The sequence below is a fragment of the Vulpes vulpes genome, chromosome 1, assembly GCF_048418805.1.
Source record: "Vulpes vulpes isolate BD-2025 chromosome 1, VulVul3, whole genome shotgun sequence".
NCBI classification, from domain to species: domain Eukaryota; kingdom Metazoa; phylum Chordata; class Mammalia; order Carnivora; family Canidae; genus Vulpes; species Vulpes vulpes.
Genome location: NC_132780.1, coordinates 91,174,028 through 91,197,889, shown reverse-complemented (window position 1 = coordinate 91,197,889; position 23,862 = coordinate 91,174,028). Strand labels below are relative to the sequence as shown.

The following is a 23,862-nucleotide window of genomic DNA, read 5'->3' as shown; positions in this document are numbered from 1 at the left end:
TTCTTGGCTGCAGGTTCTTCTCATTTAGGACCCTGAATATATCCTGCCAACCTTTCTGGCCTGCCACGTCTCTGTGGAGAGGTCTGCTGTTATCCTAATGCTTCTCCCCATATAAGTTAGGGATTTCTTGTCTCTTGCTGCTTTAAGGATTTTCTCTTTATCTTTGGAATTTGCAAGTTTCACTATTAAATGTCAAGGTGTTGAGCGGTTTTTATTGATTTTAGGGGGGGATCTCTCCATCTCCTGGATCTGAATGCTTGTTTTCCTTCCCAAGTTAGGGAAGTTCTCAGCTATGACTTGTTAAAATACACATTCTGGACCTCTGTCCCTTTCGGCACCATCGGGAACCCCAATTAAATGTAGATTTTTCCTTCTGAGGCTGTCATTTATTTCCCTTAACCTATCCTCATGATCTTTTAATTGTTTTTCTCTTTTTTCCTCACTTTCCTTCCTTGCCATCAACTTGTCTTCTATGTCACTCACTCGTTCTTCTACCTCGTTGACCCTCGTCTTTAGAGCCTCCAGTTTGGATTGTATCTCATTTAATTGATTTTTAATTTCGACTTGATTAGATCTAAATTCTGCAGTCATGAAGTCTTTTGAATCCTTTATGCTTTTTTCTAGAGCCACCAGTAGCTTTATAATAGTGCTTCTGAATTGGCTTTCTGACATTGAATTGTAATCCAAATTTTGTAACTCTGTGGGAGAGAGGACTGTTTCTGATTCTTTCGAGGTGAGGTTTTTCCTTCTAGTCATTTTGCTCAGTGCAGAGTGGCCAAAAACAAGTTGTACTGGAAAAAGGAGAAAAAGAGAGAAAAAGAAACGAAAAAAAGGGGGGGGGGGAGACAAACAGAAAACAAGAAACAAGCGGGAGTATCCTCTGATTCTATATACTGTAAATCCCTCGACTTCCCCTGGAACTTTCTAGTGCTGCTTGGTCAATAACTTGCTTTTCCCCTGTCTTTTTAGCTGGTCTTCTGTGGGAGGGGCCTGCTGTGCTGATTCTCAGGTGTGCGCACCTGGGGAGCTACCTAGGCCCCTGCCGGGTGCACAGCTCAGTAGGAGCTGTTTATCCTGTGAGGCCCCTGCTCAGTCCTAGGTACAAGGTGACACCAGGAGGAGGAACAACAGTGGCGGCAGCCAGCTCTCCAGCCCTGGATTCAGCTCCCGCAGTAACTACCGCAGCTCTCAGTCCGCAGGGGCCTGGATGCTCCGGGGGCGAAGGGCGCTGATTTGCACAGCTCGGGGCCGCCAGGCGACAGGAGCGTCCTTGCTGTCCTGTGTCCTCCCGGCCTCTGCCTGTCCTGGGGGGAGCGCGGGATCTTGGGCCGTGTCCCCCGGCACCCTGGGCTCCCGGCCTGTGCCGCTGGAATCGCGCTCCCGGGGCCACGCAGCCCTCTCCGTGCTGAGCCGCCGCCGGAGCCACCGCCCGAGCTGCTCTCCGGCCCCGCTGGGCGCGCACTGCAGCCCTTTAGGGAGCTCGGCCCGCGGTGTGGCGCGCTCTCCTCCCGGGTGCACCCCCTCTGTTAGTGCCCCCGGGAGCCTGAGGGCATCCCCGCCCCTCGTCGGATCCTGCCCGAGCTTCCTGCTAGCGCCTTTCCGTCCTGGAAGATTGGTAAAGCTCCTGCTTCTCCAGGCCTGGGCTCTCCTGTCCTGGGGGCACTTGCCAAGGGGCCTTAGCCCAGCTCCTCACGGGGGCTCCTCCCCCTTGGATGCTTTCTTTTTTATTTATTTATTTATTTATTTATTTATTTATTTATTTATTTATTTATTTATTTTCCTGTCTTCCTACCTTGATAGAAGCGCAAACTCTTCTCACTGTAGCATTCCAGCTGTTCTCTCTTTAAATCTCAGACCGAATTCATAGGTTTTCAGGATGATTTGAAAGTATCTAGGTAAGTTGGTGGGGACAGGTGACTTGGGGACCCCACTCCTCTGCCATCTTGCCCAGCCTCCGAAGCCAAATGAATTTTAAAGTAAGCCTTTTGTGCTTACTTTAATACTCATTGGGAATTTCACTGGAATTGCTTGTTGTCCAATATTTTGTCTTTATAAAAGTAGGATCTGTCTCTCCATTTACTTGAATCTCCTTAAAACGCTTCAATAGAGACTTAGAATATTCTGTACAAAGGACCTGCACACATTTTCTTATATTTATTTGTAGATGCTTTATATTATTTTATGCTACTAAAATTGTTTTTGTTGATGAGTAGAAATGCAATTGTCTCTTTATATTGACAGTACCTCTAGAAATCTTGCTAAACTCTTATTAATTCTGACAATTTTTCTGTACATTTTGAGTTTTCCATGTAGATAATTATATAACTATCCATAAATAATCCATAAATAATGACTGTTTTATTTATTCCTTTCTTAATTTGTGTACTTTCTTTCTTATTTCATTGTATTACCCATCAACTTTAGTCCACTGTTGAATAGAAGTGGTGACAGGAACATTCTTATCATAGACCTATGTCCTTCCCTTCTTTTTGGTGCTTGCTTCAGAATCAGAATCTTGAATGGACACATGGATGAGGAAAAACGGATGCCATACGTTAACACCCACAGGATGACAGGGCTCTTTCTCTAAACTTCTGAGGAACTGTTCCCAAATTGGAAGAACATTCAGATGCTGAACAAAGCAAAGTAAGTGTCTGGGTGCTTGTCTTTATCACAGTGTTTCCACCAATCAAGTTAATAAGCATGCAGAATAATGTGCCTGTAGGAGAATGTATTCTCTACTTCAAATTGAAACTCTGAGAGCACGTCTTTCTTTGCCACACACATAACATCAGGATTGGGGATTCTCCCTCTTCTAAGTCATTAATGGAAGCTGCTGTGGCCCATTGCACAGTCTACTTGAGAAGCTGCCACTTAGAATGGGTGAGAGTGAAGTATGGAGCATCCTAAAGAACTGGAATTTCCTGGGAGTAGAAAACCTCAGAGGAGATTTTACAAAGTCACATCTTTGGTAATTCCCTTTTTCTTTTCCCAAGGATATATCTACTTCTGTCGCCATCACATCGCCTATAGTAGCACCCATATTTTCTTCTGCTAGGTTACTGGTGAATACAGCAAAATCTCCTTTGCTTTCATATCTGTGAAGAAGTTTGTGTCCCTTTATGGTTTTCTAGAATATTACTGCTGGCAACAATGAGAAAGAGACTTAATAAAGAGGATTCCGCTACCAAATTCATACCCAAACACACAAAGTCATGATTTGAAATGTGTAGTGAATCATAAACAAAATGAAAAAACAAATTACCAATGTAAAAAGCACATTTACATTCTATATGACAAAATTGCCATCCCTAATATAAAATAAGCTCTTACAAATTAATAAAAAGAGGTAATATCCTAATTTTTAAATGGGCAAAAGACATGAACAGGGCAGAGATAAAACAATAAAAATAAGATATTCAACTTTGTCTTTTAGGTTTAGTTATAAACTAAAACAAAAATTAGATACAACTTTTTCACCACTTAAGTTGGCAAAGAGGGAAAAGATTTTCAATATGTTGTGGTGCTGAAGAGTGGAAATACAGGTTCTCCTGTGCCTTGGTGGAAGCAAACATCCGTGTTCCTTGAATCTAGTCTGCCAATACGTTGTCAAACACTTTAATTGTGTGTGACTTTTGACTCAGTATTTCTGCTTCTAGAGGTTTACTCCAGGAAGATACTCTAATAGGGAAGTAATAGAATAGCCACAAAAATGTTCATTGAAGACTTCATTATAACACTAAAAAGTGGAACCAACAATATGGATTGATTAAGGTGTGTTAGAGTTATACAACAGAATAATAAGCAGCCATTTAAAAGGAAAACTTGTCTGTCACATACCACTGAGTGAAAAGAAGCAGAAGCAGAATGTATAAGAGCATATATAATATTACCTCATTTACAAAAATGCATTTGACTATGTGCATATACACATCCACACACATAGACATATCACAACTATGAGAAAGGCTAGTCATTAAAATTTTATTAGTGAGCAGGTGTCAAGCCTTTGAGTCATTTACTTTATTGATTATAATGTTATGTATGATTTTAAGTAGCCTTAATTACATGTGAGTGCCTCTGTTTGAGGAATCTTGGTTCCTCAAGCTCTAATTGCCTTAATAGCTCAGGATTCCAAGTTTTGTTTTCCCAGACTTTGAGAACTCTGACACCTCCAGTCCACCATTTTTTACTTGGCTTCTATGCACAGTGAGGTACTGGCAAGTGCTCCGAGGGAAAAAAAGTAGTAGAGAACATCTGGCCCACTTCTGTGTATTCCCCTTCTCTTCAGGATTTTGGCCCTTAAATCCTGGCAGCCCAGTTGTTTCTGATGCCTTCAAATAATCACTCTTAATTAATTAATTATTTTATTTTTATTTATTTTTTTAAAAAGATTTCATCCACTTATTCATAAGAGACAGAGAGAAAGAAAGAGAAGGAGGTAGAGGCAGGGAGAAGTAGGCTCCCTGTGGAGCTGGAAGCCTGACACGAGGTTCTATCTGAGGACCCCAGGATCATGACCTGAGACGAAGGCAGATGCCTAATAGACTAAGCTGCACAGATGTCCCCCTTAGTTTTTTTAAATCCAGTTTTAGAACTTCTTTCAACAGTAAGTTTGTCCTGATACAAGGTGCTGAATCATAGCCAGAAGCCAAAGTTCAACTGTATCATATTTGAGTACATATCAATTTTTACTAAAATAGAAACAGTTTTTTGCAAATGAAGGAATCATTTTTCAATGTTAATAATTGTTAATGTTATCTGTTTTGGGTATTTAAATTTTTTCCTTAAATAAAGGTACATTATATTTTAGATAAATTACTTAAAATGTATTAAAAATAATCATTTGCTTTTTTAAATGTCCAGTCAACAAATGATTTTTTTTTAAGATTTTATTTATTTATTCATGAGAGGCACAGGGAGAGGCAGAGACACAGGCAGAGGGAGAAACTGGCCCCATGCAGGGAGCCCGATGTGGGACTCGATCCTGGGACTCCAGGATCACGCCCTGGGCCTAAGGGAGGCGCTCAACCACTGAACCACCCAGGCATCCCAAATGATTTCAAATTAAACACTGTTTCCTAGGCTGAATTTACTACAAAACTGAATTTAATCCAAAACCATGCTTATTTTACTTACAGGTTATACTTGTGCATATTTGGGTTAAACAATATTGCCTACAAGTTTCTTCAGTATACTGTGAATTAGGTACTAGAATAAGTGAAAAGATCAATGATTTGAATATCAGGCAAAATAAGCTTGAAAGGGAAATTAAAAAAAATATTTTACTTATTTATTCATGAGAGACACAGAGAGAGGCAGAGACACAGGCAGAGGGAGAAGCAGACTCCCTGCAGGGAGCCTGATGCGGGACTTGATCCCAAGACCCCAGGATCATGACCTGAGTCAAAGGCAGAGCTCTACCACTGAGCCACTCAGGTGCCCCTTGGAAGGGAAAATTGGAGCTGGAAATCTAGATTTAGCATCATCAATCTGGGTGGTCAGCATCTGAAGCAATAATAGCAAATTCACTAGATATCACCAGACTTGGAAATTTTGCTGAATTGGGACTGCTCCTTAAACATTCACAAACAGGGAATTTCTAGGGTCCTCGACACTTCAAGGAAGCTTCCTTATGCATCCTTGGTCACCACCCTTTCCCATTTACAGACTTTTGGCCATCTATTTATATCTCTTATACTCACCAAATGTCTTTCTGTTTCACAAGGAAAACAAGATATCAGATGTAACTCCCACAAATCCCTGTCCACATCAAAAAACTAAGCACTACCAAAACCCAGTCTTCCACCTTTCCCTCCTTATCTGGAGATTGGCTTTCAGACCCTTACTGGACCGGTGGCTATCTGTACACTAAATTGCTATCTTTCCCATCTCGTTATGATGCCTATTTCACCTGTTAGGTTGGCCACTTCCTACTATTCAACTTCTACCTTTAAGTCTCTTTTCTTTCACTGTATAAATATACTTCCCACCGATAGCCCTTTAAATCTCCCACTGGTCTAGTGTTTTCCAAATTTCAGGTTACTCATCAATGTGTTGTGAAGTCAATTAGTCTGTTTCACCACAATGTGTTTTTTGAAATGAAGTAGTATAGAATCTTCAATATTGGAAAATGACACTTATATTCTAAGACATCCTGTCCACATTGTAGCAAATACTGGGGTCAACTGAGTTGGGTGACAGCTGGTGACTTTGTGCATTGGCTGGGAGCCAGCCGGCCATCCGCTCTTCTGTTCACTGGTGCTTCATTTGATTTTCTGGATTTGATCATAATTGTATCAGGAGAGTTAATGTTTTATAGTTTAATTTGTGTCAATGTAATTTGCAGTTAATTATGAAGTGAAGTTTAGAATTTATTCACTGCTGGCAAAGGCAGCAAAAATTCCTATTAACTTTTGTTTGTGAGTTAATAATTTTCAGTTTGAATTTTTGGATTAGGCATAATCATTAGGCACTCTTTGACTTTGCAAATAATTGTACATTTTAATCAAACTTGCATAATTCTTCTTAAAATAGTTTATTTCATTATTAGAAGAAATAAGAATGATGATGCGAAAAAACACAGAAGCATATTTTGATTGAACTGGCTGATATGGACTTATGAATAGTGACAACATTGGGGAAAATGTTTCTTCCATTCAATACATTTTTTTTTTTAATTTGAGGAGTCTAAATTAAAAAAAAAGGTAAGCCATTTAAAAAAGGTTTAAGGGATGCCTGGGTGGCTCAGCGGTTGAGCATCTGCCTTTGGCTCAGGGCGTGATCCCAGGTTCTGGGATCGAGTTCCACATTGGGCTCCCTGAGAGGAGCCTGCTTCTCTCTGCCTATGTCTCTGCCTCTCTCTCTGTGTCTCTCATGGATAAATTAAATGAAATCTTAAAAAAAAAAGGTTTAAGTATAGTTTGTCAAATGCTCAAAACCACTAAAATGTATTATTTACAGTGATATTCTTTTTTAAAGAGATATTAAATAGTTTATCTAACCTTTGAAGGTATTAAAATATTAATAACCATATATTAGCTAATAAAATATATACTAATATATTAAATAGTAGTTTTAGAGTTTATTCTTTATTCAAGTTTAATTGACATATAACACTATATTAGTTTCAGGTGCAACATAATGATTTGACATTTGTATACATTGCAAAATGATCACCACAAGACTAGTTACCATCCATCACCATACAAAGTTGCAAAATATTTTTTTCTCATGATGGAAATATTTAAGATATACTTTCTTAGCATTTTTCAAATTTGTAATACAATATAATTGATTATAGTCAACCTATTGTACATTACATCTCATGACATTTATTTTGTAACAGGAAATTTGTACTTATTGATCCCCTTCACCCATTTTGTCCACCTCTCAACTCCCTCCCCTCTGTCAATCACTAATCTGTTTTCTCTATGAGTACTGCCTTGTTTTGTTTGTTCATTTGTTTTATTTTTTTAGATTCCACATATAAGGAAAATTATATGGTACTTATCTTTTTTTAAAAAACATTTTATTTATTTATTCATGAGAGACCCAGAGAGAGAGTCAGAGACATAGGCAGAGGGAGAAGCAGGCTCCATGCAGGGAGCCTGATGTGGGACTTGATCCCGGGACTCCAGGATCACATCCTGGGCCTAAGGCAGACGCTCAACCACTGAGCCACCCAGGCATCCCAAGTACTTATCTTTTTCTATCTGACTTATTTCGCTTAGCATAATAGCCTCAATGTCTTCCATGTTGTCACAATTGGCCAAATTTCATTCCATTGTATGGTCAAGTAGTATTCCAATGTGTAAACGTAAATACCACATCTTCTTTATCCATTCATCATTTGATGGACACTTAGATTGCTTCCATATCTTGGCTATTGTAAATAATGCTGCAATGAACATGAGGGTGCATATACCATTTCCAATTAGTGTTTTCATTTTCTTCACCTGTAAGTGGAATTATTGGATCATATGGCAGTTCTATTTTTAATTTTTTGAGGAAACTCCACACTATTTTCCACGATAGCTGCATCAATTTACATTTCTACCAATAATGCATTAGGGTTTCCTTTTCTCCTTATCTTCACCAACACTTCTTATTTCTTGTCCTTTTGATAATAGCCATTCTAAGGCGACATTTCATTGTGGTTTTAATTTGCATTTCTTTGATGATTAATAATGTTAAACATCTTTTAATGTGTCCGTTGGCCATCTGCATGTGTTTAGAAAAATGTCTATTCAGATCTTCTGTCCATTTTTAATTGTATTTTTTAGTTTTATAACCCATGATTTGCAAATATATATATCTTCTCGCATTCAGTAGTTGCCTTGTTATTTTATGGATGGTATATTTGGCTGTGCCTTTTAGTCTGATGTAGTCTCATTTGTTTATTTTTGCTTTTGTTGCCATTGCCTTGGGAGTCAGGTCCAAAAGAAAATACTGCTATGACCAATGTCAAGGAGCTTACTGCGTATGTTTTCTTCTAGGAGTTTTATCATTTCTGGTCTTACATTCAAGTCTTTAAGCCATTTTGAGTTTATTTTTGTGTGTGGTATGAACTAGTAGTCCAGTTTCATTATTTTGCTTGTGCCTGTCCAATTTTTCTAGCACCATCTATTAAAGGCACTGTCCTTTCCTCATTGTACATTCTTGCATCCTTTGCTGTAAATGAATTGACTATGTATGTACGGACTTATTTCTGGGCTCTCTATTCTGTTCCATTGAGCTATGTGTCTGTTTTCATGTCAGTACTATTCTGTTTTAATTACTATAGCTTTGTAATATAGTTTGAAATTAGGGAGTAGGATGCATTCAGCTTTGTTCTTCTTTCCCAAGATGCAAATGAAAATTTAAAATCTTACAAAAAGGAAAAAACAAACTTGGAAATACAGCAAGTCAAATTTGTTGATAAGGCCCTCAAATATTTTCAAAGAAAGAAAAAAAAAACAAATTTGTCAACACTATTTCATGATTTACATTGGTTAATGAGAAAGTGTTAGTACTACGTTTAGTTGTATATGTGTGGCAAAAGAGAAAATTACTCACATAGTTGCTGAAAAAATTATTCCTAGCATGCATGGTTATGATAACTATAATTCTTGATGATTAATCAGCTGAGAAACTTAAAACTATCCTGCTAAGTGATAATACAGTCCAGATGTAGTTCCACAGAATATACAGAATAGAATTAATACTTAGTAGTCAGGTATGAGCAGATATAGGTTGTATGATTCTACCTCTACCTATTGAGAGCACTAATAATTCAAGTTATTATACATTCAGTTTATGTCAAATATATATGACAATTTTTATGAAGGATTTGTTTTGTTTAAATTTAAGCTAACATATTACTGGTTTGAGTAATTTGATAGAATTGGAAAAATACTGTTTGAAAAAATATAAACTGGTAAATTGTAACAGAATTGCAAGCGGTTTGAAAGTAAATATGACCAGGAAACAAAGCACAGTAATTTAAAATATTATTAGTAATTACCTTCTACCTTACTACTTGGAATCACTGTTCACACATTGTTCATACATCTGACATCCTTAGAATTCTACTGTATCTCTGCTGAATTTCTGGAAAACAAATGTAGTGATAGTTGTTTAATTTCATTAAGAGAACTGCTACTTTTTGATACCTATTGTTCAAACTGGAGCTGTGACTGACATTGGTGTTATCCACAAAATCCTTCCCCTTCTGCAAGGATTTCACAGGAAGAGATCTGTGGTGGGGCACTGAGGACCCAGACAAACTATATTGTATCCAAGTGTGTCTCTGCAACTGTCCTCACCAATGGCATATAGGAAAAGGGATTTGTGTGACTTCTACATCTCAGGCCTGGGCTTATATACTCTCTGTTTCTCTCCCTATCAACTAGAACACAAAGTGCCTAGGACCCATCTTTGGAGAACAACTTCTTCCAAGATAGTGGAGCAGTAAGATGTAAGGCACAAGGACCTCCAATGATCTTTTGGAACTGCTGTACTGATCTTCACCACTGACTTGGGACTTAGTTTAAATGATAGATAAAAGCCTATGTTCTGTAAACCACTGTATCATTGGGTCATTGTTAAAGTAGATTAGCCTTTCCATTAACCCATATATGTATATGTTATACTGGAGTTATCGGTTGTTATGAGGAAAATATTAAGTTATATGAACCCAGGAATGGGATTCACATTTTTTTGTTTGTTTGTTTAAAAGCAATCTCATTTGGCTAACATTTTTTGAGATGTCTTTTAGCAACAGAATTGGCACATATAACTTATTTTTAACATTTTGTAATAACTGGATTTGGAACTATAGGGGAAAAGTAACACTATATTTCAAGATGCTGAAGATATGCAACAGTTAAAATACATTTTAAGTGATCACCATGGTTACTATATGTCCTCAACATTTTGCAGCACAGAAAAAAAACATTATTAGTAAAGGCACTCTGAATGGAATGAAATTAAAGATATTAGTGATATTGCAAGTCTGTTTCAAACTTCAAACATTTCCAATAAAGATATTTGAAATATCAAGAAAAAGCATTTGGATAAAAGATCCATTTGTTTTTCAAAATCCTGAATCCACATTTGGATTAGAGTTGATGCTCAAAGAAGAAATGTTTTGTTATTCAAATACATTGAAGAATGATGATAAATTTATCACCATTTTAGATTAAGATTAAAGAATCTGCTGAAATTTGCAATTTTAGTTACTAAGTAGAGTGTATTGTTATTAATAGCATGCACAGCAACTTATTTGTGTGAACCAGAATTTTTAAACAAAATAACTGAGAAAGGTGGGAAGGAATAGACATCAAAGCACAAAGCACCTGGATTTGTGCATGTAGCATTATCCTCATGTCTCCAGCCTGGAATAAATATAAGAACAGGCAAACATGCCTACAACAATGAATCAAATCCCATTTAAAAGTAACTCTATTCTGTGTAACAGTAAGTATTGTTTTATAAATAAAAATTTTGTTGCAGGGGCCCTGCTGGCTCAGTTGGTAAAGAATGTACTCTTGATATCCTGGTTATGAGTTCCAGCCCCACTGTTGGGCATGGGGATTACTCCAAAAAATCTCTTGTTTCAGTTTTTTAATCTACCAATATATGTATTTCTGGGTACACTCGGTAGTGATGTAAATGGTATTTACTGAGTTGATGTTTAAAAAAAGTGTTTTGACTATTCTGCTCTTAATCTCCTTCATAGCTAACATTTTGAGTGGGTTGTTTAAACATGTATCTCTACCTGCTCTTAATCTACTGCAACCAGGCTCTGCCTTCATTATTCTTCTTGGGCAGACTTCCTAGCTAAACTCCATTTGATCTGTTTGCCATTGTAAAAGGAAAAATGTTTATTTTCCTATGTGTTCATGTGTGTTTTTAAAAACTTGTATGTACATCCACATCAAATATTTAAATAATAAAACTGGGATCTGTGCCTGGATGTATGCGGTAGCATTTTACAACTTTCTACTTCACTCAACTAAGTAGTAGCAACAACTCTTTATGTCATTCAATATTCCTATCCTACATTATTCTTAAAGGCTATGTAGTATGCTGCTTTATGGATACATACGTCATGGGTTATTTGTCCATTTTTCTACTGTTGGACATATAATTTTTAATTTTTTAAAAATGAAAAATGATTGAACAGCACATTGAAATCCTTATAGAAAATTTTTTATCCACTTCTACAATCACTTGCTTAGGATGAATTCCTAAAAGCAGGATTGCTGAATTGTAGCCATATCTATGCTGTATAAACATCCAGAAACCCTCCAGAATTACCCTTCCACCAGCACCCACAATGTGAGAAGGTCCAGTTGGCCAGCCAGCTCTTAGCCAATTTGATTGATTTTTTTAAAAATCCCATTTTATGCTTGTGCTCTTTTGATAAGTAGGTGGTCGAACATTTCTCATAGGTCATAAATTATTTGTATTTCTTTGTGGATTGACTTCATAATCATTGTCCTTTTTTTTTTTTTTTTAGTGTGCAAATGCATCTGTTGTTTAATACTCTGTAAAAGCTTTTATACAAGGCTATTTAAATTTTATATCTCTGACATTAGTATTTTCTAGTTTGTAGCATAAATTTGTTTTTAATCATAAAGTAATAATAAATACTCTTTAAAAGAGTAAGGGGACCCCCAACTTCCTCCCTGGCATCCTGCTCTTCCCATTGCATCCACTGCCTTCTGCAACCTTTGCCAAACCCCAGGCTTCAATCAATAACTCTCAAGACCTGGAGGCTTTCAAATCCTCATTTTTATCACACAACACTGTTCTGGGTCCCTGCCCATAAGTGAAACACCCTGTGGGTATCTCATTGTGATTTTCCACCTGAATATGTTCAAAACTGAACATGTATCCTCCTCAGATTCCAAACTGTCCCCTTCTCGTTAACTTGGAAGATGGGGCCACCGTTTCCCAAAGGAGGAACCATCCCGGATGCTGACCATCCCCATCAGTCAGTAAATCCTCCTGCTCTGACTCCTTACATATCTCTTGCTGTATTTCCCTCCATTCCTTTCCACCTACTGTTGGCCTAACTCATTTCTAGATTCCTGAAGAATCTTTTTACTGTTTTCCCAGCTGCCAGTTACTCCCTTGCAATTTTTTCCCCCCCGCTATCACTCCAGTGACATTCCTAAAGAAAAACGAATATGCTTCAAAACCCTCCTTAGCTCCTAGTCTGGGAAACAACAGGGAAACAATGAGACGCCAAATGAGATTCCTGATTTCCTTCTCCCTCTTTGCTTCAGCGACCACCCCAGGGACGCTCTGGGGGCCTGAGGCCCGGCCGAGGCCGAGGCTGCCTTCCTCCCCCGTCGGGCCGCCCCCGAGGGTCTCCCAAGTTCAGCCTGAGGGTTCTTCGTTGGGGAAGTTCCTCCTGTCCGCCCTCCCACCCCCACCAGACTTAGGTGGCTGCGTGGGGCCCTGCGCGCCCTCCCTTTCTTTCCCCAGAGATAACGATGTAGGGCAAGAGAGGAAGGAAGGGGGGGGCGGTCGAAGAGGGATTTTTTAAAGGGGTTTGCATTCAGGAACGCGTCTCGAGGCTAACCCCTGGAGGCGCGGGAGCCACTCGGCCTCCCCGGGCCTGGCTTCCTCGCGTGTGCAGTGGGGCTGGGGCCGCCGCCCCCGGCCTCCTCCGCCAGAGCGTGGGGCGCGGGGCACAGGCCCGTCTGCCCGCCGAGCGGGGCCGCGGGAGGGGGAGCGCAGGACGGCCCGATGCCAGGGCGCCGCACGCCGCCGGGGGCTCCGCGAACCCGGGCGCACGCGATCGCGGTCGGGGCACCGGGTGGGGCACCGGGTGGGGCACCGGGTGCGGATCCGGGTGGGGCGGGGAAGCGGCGAGGCCCCCGGGCCCCACGGCGCACCTGACCCCGGCGGGCGGGGCGGGGCGGGGCGGGGCGGGGCGGCGGGGCTGACGTGGCCCGCGGCTCGGAGCGGGCGTGATTCATCAGCCGCCGCGCGGGGCCGGGGTGGGGGGGCGAGCGCAGCGGCCGCCTGGGCGCCCGGGGCCAGGCGGTGGCGGCGGCGGCGGCGGCGGCGGCGGCGGCGGCGTCCCCGGCCGGGCCTCGCGCGCGCCTCTCGCTGTCGGTGCCGAGCCCCTGCGGAGGGCAAGATGGAAGAGATCCTGAGGAAGCTGCAGAAGGAGGCGTCCGGGAGCAAGTACAAAGCCATCAAGGAGAGCTGCACCTGGGCCCTGGGTAAGCGCGGGCGCGGGCGCGGGCACCTGCTGCGGTCGGGCCCCGGGGCCCTGGTGGCCGCCGCCGAGGGCGCGCGGGCCGGGGCTGAGCCGGCGGGGATGCGCGGGGGCTGCCGCCGGGCTTCTGCGTGGGCGAGAGCGGCCCGGGCCGGCTGGCGCGGGCATGGGAATTCGGGCTCGGGCGTGCACATCCGTCCGCCTCCGCTCTGGCCCCTGCCTTCTCCCAGACCGTACGGGGCCGCCGTCCTCAGCCAGGAGCCCCTTCTCCCGGATCCCCAGCCAGGCGCACGACGGTCACCCATCTCCAGTGAGGACCGCAGCCGGTGCGAGTCCAGGGGCCCGATTGCAAGCGCCTGTGGCGAAAAGGAAGTTGAAGCATCCTCCCGGATCTCGAAACGTTGGCGACTGTGACGAGGAAGGAATGGCCTCTTTAATTTGATTTTCCGGAGAGAGGCCAGCTTGTTAAGTAGTAGCTCCCATGGTTATTGTGCAGGAGACGTTACGTACGGGTGGGATTGCGTTACCTCTGCCATTCTGCTGTGGTGTGCCCTTCAGACAGGTGGGATTTTACATATGTGAGCTGTGCAAGTATTGAAATAAGTTCCAGGTGGCACATTGGTGTTCCCCACCAGACTCAGGTTTGCAGAACTCCACCTACAAGACGACTGAAAGACGTTCATCCCAATTTGGCACGGATTTGAGCGATCAGAATGGTCTGAACGGGAATGCAGAGGGATCAGGAGCAGACCTCGGGTGATCAAAACAAGGAAAGGTGGAGGAGAAACCGAGACAGCTCTGTGTCCCCTGTCCCCCCCCCCCCCCCCCCCCCCCCGCTCGCCCTGGCCCAAGCCTGCCTGCCATTCCTCAGTTGCCATTCAATTACAAAACAAAATTAAATCTCTTTCTCTCATAATCAGAAAGCAATCAGTGCTTGTTATGACACTGCTGTGCTACAACCTGAAAAAGCAATGTGCCATTAGCAGGTTTTTTTTACTGTATGTAGAATCCGATGGTGTTTCAGGTGACTCTGTTAATATGTAGAAGATCAGAATTCACATATATTGGGTGTCTGTGCACAGACAATCCTAGCAACATCAATTTTCTTTGACATCTGCATATCATCACGAAATTTTCTGCAATATTTTCTAGGAAGTTTATCTTGTAGGCGGAACTTGACCATTGTTTACCGTTACAGGAATCTGGACCAGATATAAATGAGCAACTAGGCCCTTAAAGCCACAGTATTGTTTTTGCATTGCCATTGTCATTCAACAGACTCATTCAGAGCTAGATTCCTAAATGCCTCTAATGAAGAGTCACAGATGGCTGAATAACATAATAAAGCAGGGCCTGACTACGCTTTAAACATACCATCCCTGTGTTCATTATTATTTTGCTCTAAGTTATGCAGATTGAGATAACAGAGAGGAGACCAGTAATGGAGTATTTTTCATGTTTAAATTTTGGTACTTACATCTTGTTAAGTTAAACCACAGTGTGGCTGAGGTGAGATCCTGGAAGCTACATGGGAAGCCCAGAAGTGAGGAAGGTATCTGAGTGGAGCCTGGAATCCGAACTGACCCCAGAGAGTGGATGTGATTTTTTGCCCCAGTGACTGTTTTTCTGTACTTACCAAGGGGAGACAAAGTGCGTGAAATAGTTAAATAACAGTGCTTGACACTCATTGTGCAGGTTGGACTGAATAAATCAGGAAAACAGATCAATGAAGAGGGCATAAGTATGTGGTCAGGGGTAGGTTGGGGAGGAAATTGGTGTGAGTTGGTGGACCTTTTAAAGTAGATTTGTCTTCAAGAATGGGTAAGCTGTGAATTCTTTCTCTTCTTCACTTATTTATTTAGCACACATTTATGACGGCCTCCCTTATACTGAGCATGGGGGTATAAGGATAAGTATGATGCTTCCTCCCTAGAAGGAATTTGTTAGAAGGGCATATGGAGAGAGAAGCCAGCGGGAGCAAAGGCTATATAGTTTCCTACTCTGTTTTCCACTCCAGTTCATTTTCTACCATTTCATCTTTTTTTTTTTTTAACTGTGAAACACTTCCTCCTCCTCAATCTCCATTATTTCTCTCTAGATTAAAGTGTAAATTCCTTAAAACACTCTTCAGAATCTAACCCCAGCTCTTGTTTCTTATTGCCCTTCCACCAGGGGTCCCATAAACTATAGTAAGCTGAAGCTTCCACAAACACCCTGCACTGCACACTCTGCTACCTTTACTTGTGCTGCGAAGTCCCTTTCCAGACTCCTAAGGCCCAACTCACATAGGAAGCATTTCCTGAGCTCTTCAGTCAAATCCATTCCTCCCCTAGGTTCAGAAACCTGCCCTCACGACTGTCTTAGAGCACCTGCTACTTTGGAGTATTTGGGCATAGTTACTCTTTTGGGGGCAGGATAATTGAGAAATATTGTATCTGGGAGACCAAATCGCCCACCTCCCCAAAACAACAACAACAAACCCTAATTTAATTTAATTTAAGCTGACCAGCAAAACAGAATTTATTCATTCTATTAACTAAATATCCCTTGTAAGGCTAGCTATGGGTTGAGTTTGGCTCAGAAATTATATACTGATCAAGGACCTTGCTCTGCATGAGTCTCCATAGCTTTAGGCTTGTGAATTATCACATTTAGACCATCTCATGAGAAAGAAGCATCAGCACACTTCAACCATCTGAGGGGAAAGGGATCATCTCTAACTGAAACCATCGTGAAAGGGAAGAGTCATTTACACTGACCTAGTCCGTTGGAAGAGAAAGGTGTTATCTCCCATTTGGACCATCATAGAGGAGAGGGATTACCATGACATTTAGCCCATCACAGGAGAGAGGAGTTATCTCCTACTGAAACCATCATAGGAGATGGGGGGTCATTGCTATATGTAGGCCATCACAGAAGGGGTCATCTCCCGCTTGACCCATCATCAGCTCATCTCAAGAGTGTGGAGCTCTTCCAGTCACTCCTGCCCAGTCTTTGGTTTCACTTGTTCTCTCTTGGTCCTGATGGGTCATGTGTATACCTGAACAAGTCCTCTAGCTAAGGAATGGAATGGACCCACTGGCATAGATCTAGGCTACAAGGCTTCCTGAAATCCCTGACTCAGAAAAGGGAGGTTTCCTCAAAACAAATTTAGGATTCTTTTTCAGAAGGCTAGTCAACCAAAACAACAAGTATTGACAGTATAGACTCATGCTTCTTGAATGTAGGGACTGTCGCTTATGCTTTATTGTGGCTTCTGCATTTGTAAGAAAAGAAGCAGATGTTCAGTAAACAGATCAGCCTCTTAATGACTTGTTTGGGTTTTAAGATATATTCATCTTTTTTTTCTATTATAAAACTTACATATGCTCATTTTAGAATACTGAAAAATATTTGGACAGTATAAAGAAAAAAATTAATGTCACCTGTAATCTCAACACCCAGAGAGAATGCTGATCACATTTTAGAGTATTTCCCTTCTGTAAAGGGTTATAGTTTCTATGGCAGAGTGTCATTTGTTTTTTTGTTTTTGTTTTTAGCTTTAGCATTTTCTTATATGTTGTCATTGATACTTCTCTGAAAATTGGTTTTCTTAGTGGCCGCATAATAACTGGCAAAGAATGTATATATGTGTCTTCCCTCTATTTTGAACAATCTGGGTTGTTAGATATTTTTCTTGTCAGTGAGAAAATGGTCTGACTAGGGAATAGAAAGAATAAGGGAAGGGGTCAGCTTGAGGAAAGTAGAGACAAGAGCATTTTTCTTCAAGAAGTGGTGATCCCAGACCCACGTGAGCTGGGACGGGCCAGAAGACATAGAATGTCAGAACATTAGAATGTCAAGGGACCGTGTCTTCATTTTAGAAACTTTTAGTGTCTTACATATATCAGGGACTTGTGTAAAATGGATTTGGAAAATGGAAGAGAAGAGAAAGAAAACTAGAGGCTGGAATGCCACGTTGGGAAGGAAGAATAGTCCGTCCACCACCATCCTTCCCTCTACTTTCCCATCTGCTTTTCCTTCCAGCCAGTTTCTGTTATGTTCACAGCCAGGCTTCATAAAATGTGTCTATGGTGATTGTGTCCATAGCCTCATCGTCTACTCATTCTTCAACTCACTGCCATCTGACTTCCTCCTCCATCATGCCACCAACCATGGCTAAAGAATAAGGCACCCAGACCCCAGTCCAGCAGGGCATTCTCAGCCAGGTGGAACATACTGGGTGTCTATCATACCCTGGCCTCCAGGACTACAATTTTTATCATGCCTCCTAAGGGGTTCTGTCTCCTTTCTCCAGCACTTCTCCCTAGCCTAAATGTTTGAGCTTCTCAGGAGTTAGCCCTGAGCCCTCTTCTCTTATTCTCAACCCTACTGGAGTTGACCACATCCATATCCACAGCTTCAGTTCAGTTTCTGAGAATGTGATGCCCACATGGACATCACTAGTCTGCAGCTGGGCTTGACACCCAAAGCCCGGGGCAGACACCTTCTCAGCATCTCTCCTTGAACAGGACAGGCTCATTACAGCTGCTCTGTGATTGTCCTGTGTTCTTTTTATTTCCTTTGCCTCTTGGTTAGCATTTGTAGGGTTGGGCTCTATTGAACATCCCGAGTTGAATATAAACCCCTCTGTCTGATGAAGAAAACTACAGTGATTTGGTCATTATAGTGTGAACACCTCCCCCTGGACAGTAGCATCAAATTGTTAAATTGTTGTGGGCACTGGCCCCTGCCCTGCTAGCTGCTAGGCCATGCTGCTCTGAGTGGCCTTTGATCTGCTTCCTGCACGTGCATCTCAGGGCTTTCCCTTCTTGATGTCCTGTCTTGTCCTAACAGCTGACCTCAGTTCTTCCACTGCCACCCTTAGCCTTGTTGGCCACAGCATCCCTGACCCTACTGAGCCCATCTTTCTGTTTTGTGGATTGTCTTGCTTGCACCCACTCTTTGCCCCATTGGCCACAACAGGCTCAGATCCTATCATCAGGTTTTGGACTGTTCTTACCCTTGAGTCTCAGGGATACATATGGTGTCCATTTTTCCTTCTGATCTTTTAGCAGACAGGGAGAAATATTTCTTTTCCAATGAAAATGGTTTGCATTGACAGGTCTAGTTGACTCTAAGCAAGGAAGAAGGAGTTAACACAGTTTGAGCTGAAAAAATTGGGAACAAATTGGAGCTTGTGATATGGGGATTTCTAATGAAAAATATAGACTTGGTCTGTTTCCTTGTTTCTGGCTCAGAGCCCCTAAAATCCTTGAATTTCCTAGGTGAAGAGAACCATAAAGTGTTGTTATATAAATGAGGCAACTTAAGGATGGGGACCAGTCGCTAGGAGGACCAACCCTGTGCTTAGAGAGTTGGAATTTTCAGTCAGACCCCAGACCTCCCCAGAAAGAAGAAGAGATGGAGACTGAGTTCAGTCTCCAATGGCTGATGATTTAATTAATCGTTCTTACATAATGAAGGCTCCATAAAGACCACAAAAAGGACTGGGTTCAGAGAGCTTCTGGGTTAGTAAACACATGGAAATTTGGGGAGAATGGTACCCTCAGAGACATGGAAGCTCCTCTTCGCCTTTTCCATTTCCATACCTTGGCACATGCCTCTCTTCCATCTGGCCATTCTGGAGTTTTGTCCTCTTGTAATAAACCAGTAATGTAGTAAGTGAAATGTTTCTCTGAGTTCTGCAAACTGTTCTAGCAAATTAACTGAACCCAAAGAGGGGATCATTAGAACCTTCAGCCTGAGCCTTTTACTAGTGGGATCTGACCCCATCTCCTAGTAGATATTGTCAGAATTGAGTTAAATTGTAGAATGGCTTAGCTGGTGTCAGAGAATTGCTTGTTCATGTAGGGACGCCTCTCGCAACCACACATGCTGGAATTCGCTGCAGAACTGTTAGCACTATTGAAATAGAACAGCTTTGGGGGGGGGGAGAAGAATAGTGTTTCATTATCTCTACAATTGGAGGCAGCAGTAGTTTGAATAATCCACAACAATGGGAAAGTATTGAATATCCAGGTTAGGTTAATGAGATTTAAAGGTGAGCTTCCTTACTGTAGGATTTTTTTTTTTTAAGTTAAAAATCTACCATGTCAGAAATGTGTGTGAGAATAATGAGATGTTGCATAAAATGCCTTGTGAACATCAAGTGTCTCACAATTATAAATTATTATTTAAGGGTATTGAAACAGTATTTTCGAGGAAATAGCTTTCTTTTCTGTATTTATTATTTTTTAATTGAAGTTTAGTTGATATACAATACTATATTAATTTCAGGTGCACAATTTAATGTTTTGGCTATTTATATACATCACAAGATACTCACAAAAAGTGTAATTACCATCTGTCACCATGCAAAGTTATTAAAATATTATTGATGATATTCCCTATGCTATACTTTTCATCCTGTGACTTATTTATTTTATAACTGGAAGTTTGTACCTCTTCATCTCCTTCATCTATGTCGTCCATCTCCTGCACCCCTCCCCTCTGGTAATCATCAGTTTATTCTCTGTGCATATTCATGAGTCTATTTTTGTTTTTTGTTTATCCATTTGTTTTATTTACATTCCACATATAAGTGAAATTATATGATATTTGTCTTTCTCTGCCTAATTTTACTTAATATAGTACCCTCTAGGTCTATCTACCCTCTCACAGATGATGAGATTTCATTCTCCTGTTTATGGATGAGTAAAATTCCATTATATATATATTATAGCCCATCTTCTTTATCCACTCATTTATTGAGGGACACTTAGGTTGCTTTCATATCTTGGCTATTGTATATAATGCTGTGATAAACATAGGGTTGCACATATCTTTTTGAACTAGTGTTTTCATTTTCTGTGGGCAAATACCTGGTAGGAGTAGAATTACTGAATGGTATGGTAGTACTGTTTTTAATTTTTTGAGGACCCTCCATACCATTTTCTACAGTGGCTGCACCACGGTACATTTCCACCAACAGCTCATGAGAATTCTCTTTTCTCACATCCTTACCAGCATTTATTTCTTATCTTTTTGATTTTAGCCATTCTGACAGGTATCAGGTAATATCTCATAGTGGTTTTGATTTGCATTTCCCTGATGATGAGTGATGTCATCATCACAGATGTGATGACACATCTTCTCATGTGTCTGTTGGCCATCTGTATGTCGTCTCTGGAAAAATGCCTATTCAGGTCCTCTGTTCATTTTTTAATTGAATTATTTGTCTGGTTGAGGTTTTTTAAAAAAATTTTTTGCTGTTGAGTTATATGAGTTCTTTATATATTTTAGATATCCCTTTATTAGATATGATTTGCAAATATTTTGTCTCATTCAGTAGATTGCCTTTTGTTTTTGTTGATGGTGTCTTGTGCTCTGCAAAGGTTTTTAGTTTGGTGTAGTCCTAAGAGTTTATTTTTGCTTTTGTTTCCTATATCTTCTCTCTATTGTTATAGTAAGAATATAGCATTTTAGACAGTTGTAGCTAAATTATATTGGCATTCTGGTTCAGGTGAGAAGTTTAGCTATTCAATCTCGGTTTCTATAGGGAAATGTATCCTAATTTTTAACTCCTCCAAGGAAGTCTTTGGAGTCATGAAGGGGAAGGATTTTTAAGTACGAATGACTTGCATGCAGATAATTGAGAATTGACCAGTTTATAATTATAGGGATTTCCAGGGAAAAAAAAAGAAACCAACAAGGAAATTTATCTGCAGATTCCCAGTCTATACATTATTTATTTTTAACCTTGTAATTTTCCTTCTGCAGAAACCCTGGGTGGTGTGGATACCATTGTCAAGATCCCTCCACACTTGCTGAGGTAAGGAGACTGGAGTTATATAATGTAGTGGAAGTAAAAACCACCGTGTTTTCCTGAAGGCCCAGATAACTTCATTGGCTTATAGCATTTTACTTGCTGACCAATGGCTTTTTTATATCTAGGAACAGGATGGGAACCTGATTCCCAGGCATCTGTGGAATTAATGAAGTCAGTAACCCAAAGGAAGCAGTTGAAGAAGTAGATGAAAGATAAAACTGGTCAGGGAGAGAAATTACCAAAACCTGAGTGAGAATGTAGATAGTAGACAAGATCTTCCACGAAGACTGGGAGATGGTGCCCCTGTTGGGAAGAAGCAATCCTACACCTACAGGGGTACCTACAGGGGTAGGGGGTTAGATTTAAACTCTCATTGGCCCCTTGGCTGGACACCATCTCACGAATTCTATAGCCACATAAAACAGGCTGGAGATAATGAACCAGTTTCTCTACCTTGCTCACCCTTCCCCACCTTCCTTTATCATGAGACAAGTGCCCTGTGTGGGACATTTGGGAAGAACAAAGCTGTGGATTCTTTCTCTTCTTCACTTACTTATTTAGCACACATTTATGATGGCCTCCCTTATACTGAGCATGGGGGCATAAGGATGAGTATGATGCTTCCTCCCTAGAAGGAATGTGTTAGAAAGGCATGTGAAGGGAGAAGCCAGTGGGAGCAAAGGCTATACAGTTTCCTACTCTGTTTTCCACTTCAGTTCATTTTCTACCGTTTCATCTTTTTTTTTTTTTACTGTGAAACACTTCCTCCTGTGCCCATAATCACACCACCTAAGGATAACCACTAAAAACAGTTTAACAAATTTTCTTAACAGACTTTTTCCTACATATACATACTTTACAAATTAGTATGAATTTTGTTTATGTTTGTTTCCTGCTTGTTTTTTCAGTCCACATCATATGAAGAATATGTTCTTACATCAATATATGTTCCTCAAGTTAAAATATTGTATATTCTTCCACTATATGGCTGCTGTAATGTTTATTTAGTAATATTATTAAACATTTGGATGATTCCCAATTTTTTGACATTATTAAAAATATTGAACTGACAGTCTTTTGTTGAGTATAGTTCTATACTGTCAGGACATTATGATTTATTAGATGTTTTCCATCTCTACAAGGAGAATGAAAAAGAATCCTGTGTTTAAAAAAAAAAATATTGCTTCTCCTGTAGTATCTGCTACAAGCTGATATGTTGTAATGAAATACATGTGTTAATCAAACCAAAGTACGTTTCTGTGTATAAAGCTAAATGGACAGAATGCCTGGCAACGATACTCTTGCCCAGAGGAGGGGTGTTCCAGCTGGGGTATGCATGCACACAGGAGAACATGGAGACTCTCCAAGACATGTGAAGGCATAGATGGTTTAAGGGAGATATTTCCTGGTCCCTGTTGTCTATAGGTACTCTTTCTGAAAACTGATTTTGCCACATCTCCTTTTCTGTGTTATCTGTTATAGTCCCTCTTCTCTTTGACCAAGGAAAGCACCACTATTAACCCATCGCATTCTGAATCTTACTGTGATGTGTTGTCCTGGAGTGCAAAAATCTTTTCCCACCAACCAAAGACTATGAAAATACTAATGTTTGTGTTGGTAAAGGGGACAATGTAATGACCAGACCACACATTTTTTGTAAGTTAGTTTTTACTTCTTGGCTTTCAACAAAATTGAAGGAAGACCTAATCTTTTATAAGGTAATAGACAAAAAGATAATAAGGAATACTTCATCCATGGGTATGTGAAGTAATTGAAGAGGAAAATAAATGACTTAAATTTTAAAAATAAAAAATATTTAAAAAATAAAGTAAAATTATACTTTCCAGGTTAATTATATTAATATTCTTATAAATAATACTTAATTCTATTTGGATCAGTTGGGTCCATTAATAATTACACTTCAAAGTACAAGAAAATTTAACACTTTAAAGCCTTTTGGCCACCGGAAATTTTTTAAAAATTACTTTATACACATTTTGTTACATGGAAATATAGTAGGAGAGTAATAAAGGCCTCTTAAGAGTTAAAACATATTATATTGAGAGAAAATTAAGTTGGCGAAGTAGAATGGAAGAACAAATTCAAGGTGAAAAGAGAAAAATGTAGCATCTTTTACTATTAAAGAAGAGTGTGCTCATATACTTTTCTGATGGATGAAGGTGGTTTTCAAATTGGTAGGATATTTTAAATAAGTGATATGTTTTAATTAAAAATTGTAATATTTTCAGTATGCCTGGAAATCACAGCCTTTTCCATTAATTAAAATTATGACAAAGAAATGTAAATGTCAGTTTAAAATACGTGAAAAACA

General features: G+C 40.5%; 1 protein-coding gene across 4 annotated transcripts in view; it reads left to right on the top strand.

The window, feature by feature from the left end:
* The first annotated feature begins 13,521 nt into the window (after window positions 1-13,521).
* ARFGEF3 (ARFGEF family member 3) overlaps window positions 13,522-23,862 on the top strand; it is a 177,647-nt gene continuing 167,306 nt past the window's right edge. For all 4 annotated transcript variants that reach the window (XM_072719995.1, XM_072719990.1, XM_072719980.1 and 1 more), the window contains exons 1-2: window positions 13,522-13,724; window positions 21,482-21,533. In XM_072719995.1, the coding sequence (XP_072576096.1) occupies window positions 13,640-13,724; window positions 21,482-21,533 (137 nt within the window). In that variant the 5' untranslated portion in view covers window positions 13,522-13,639. The remainder of the gene's footprint in view (window positions 13,725-21,481; window positions 21,534-23,862) is intronic.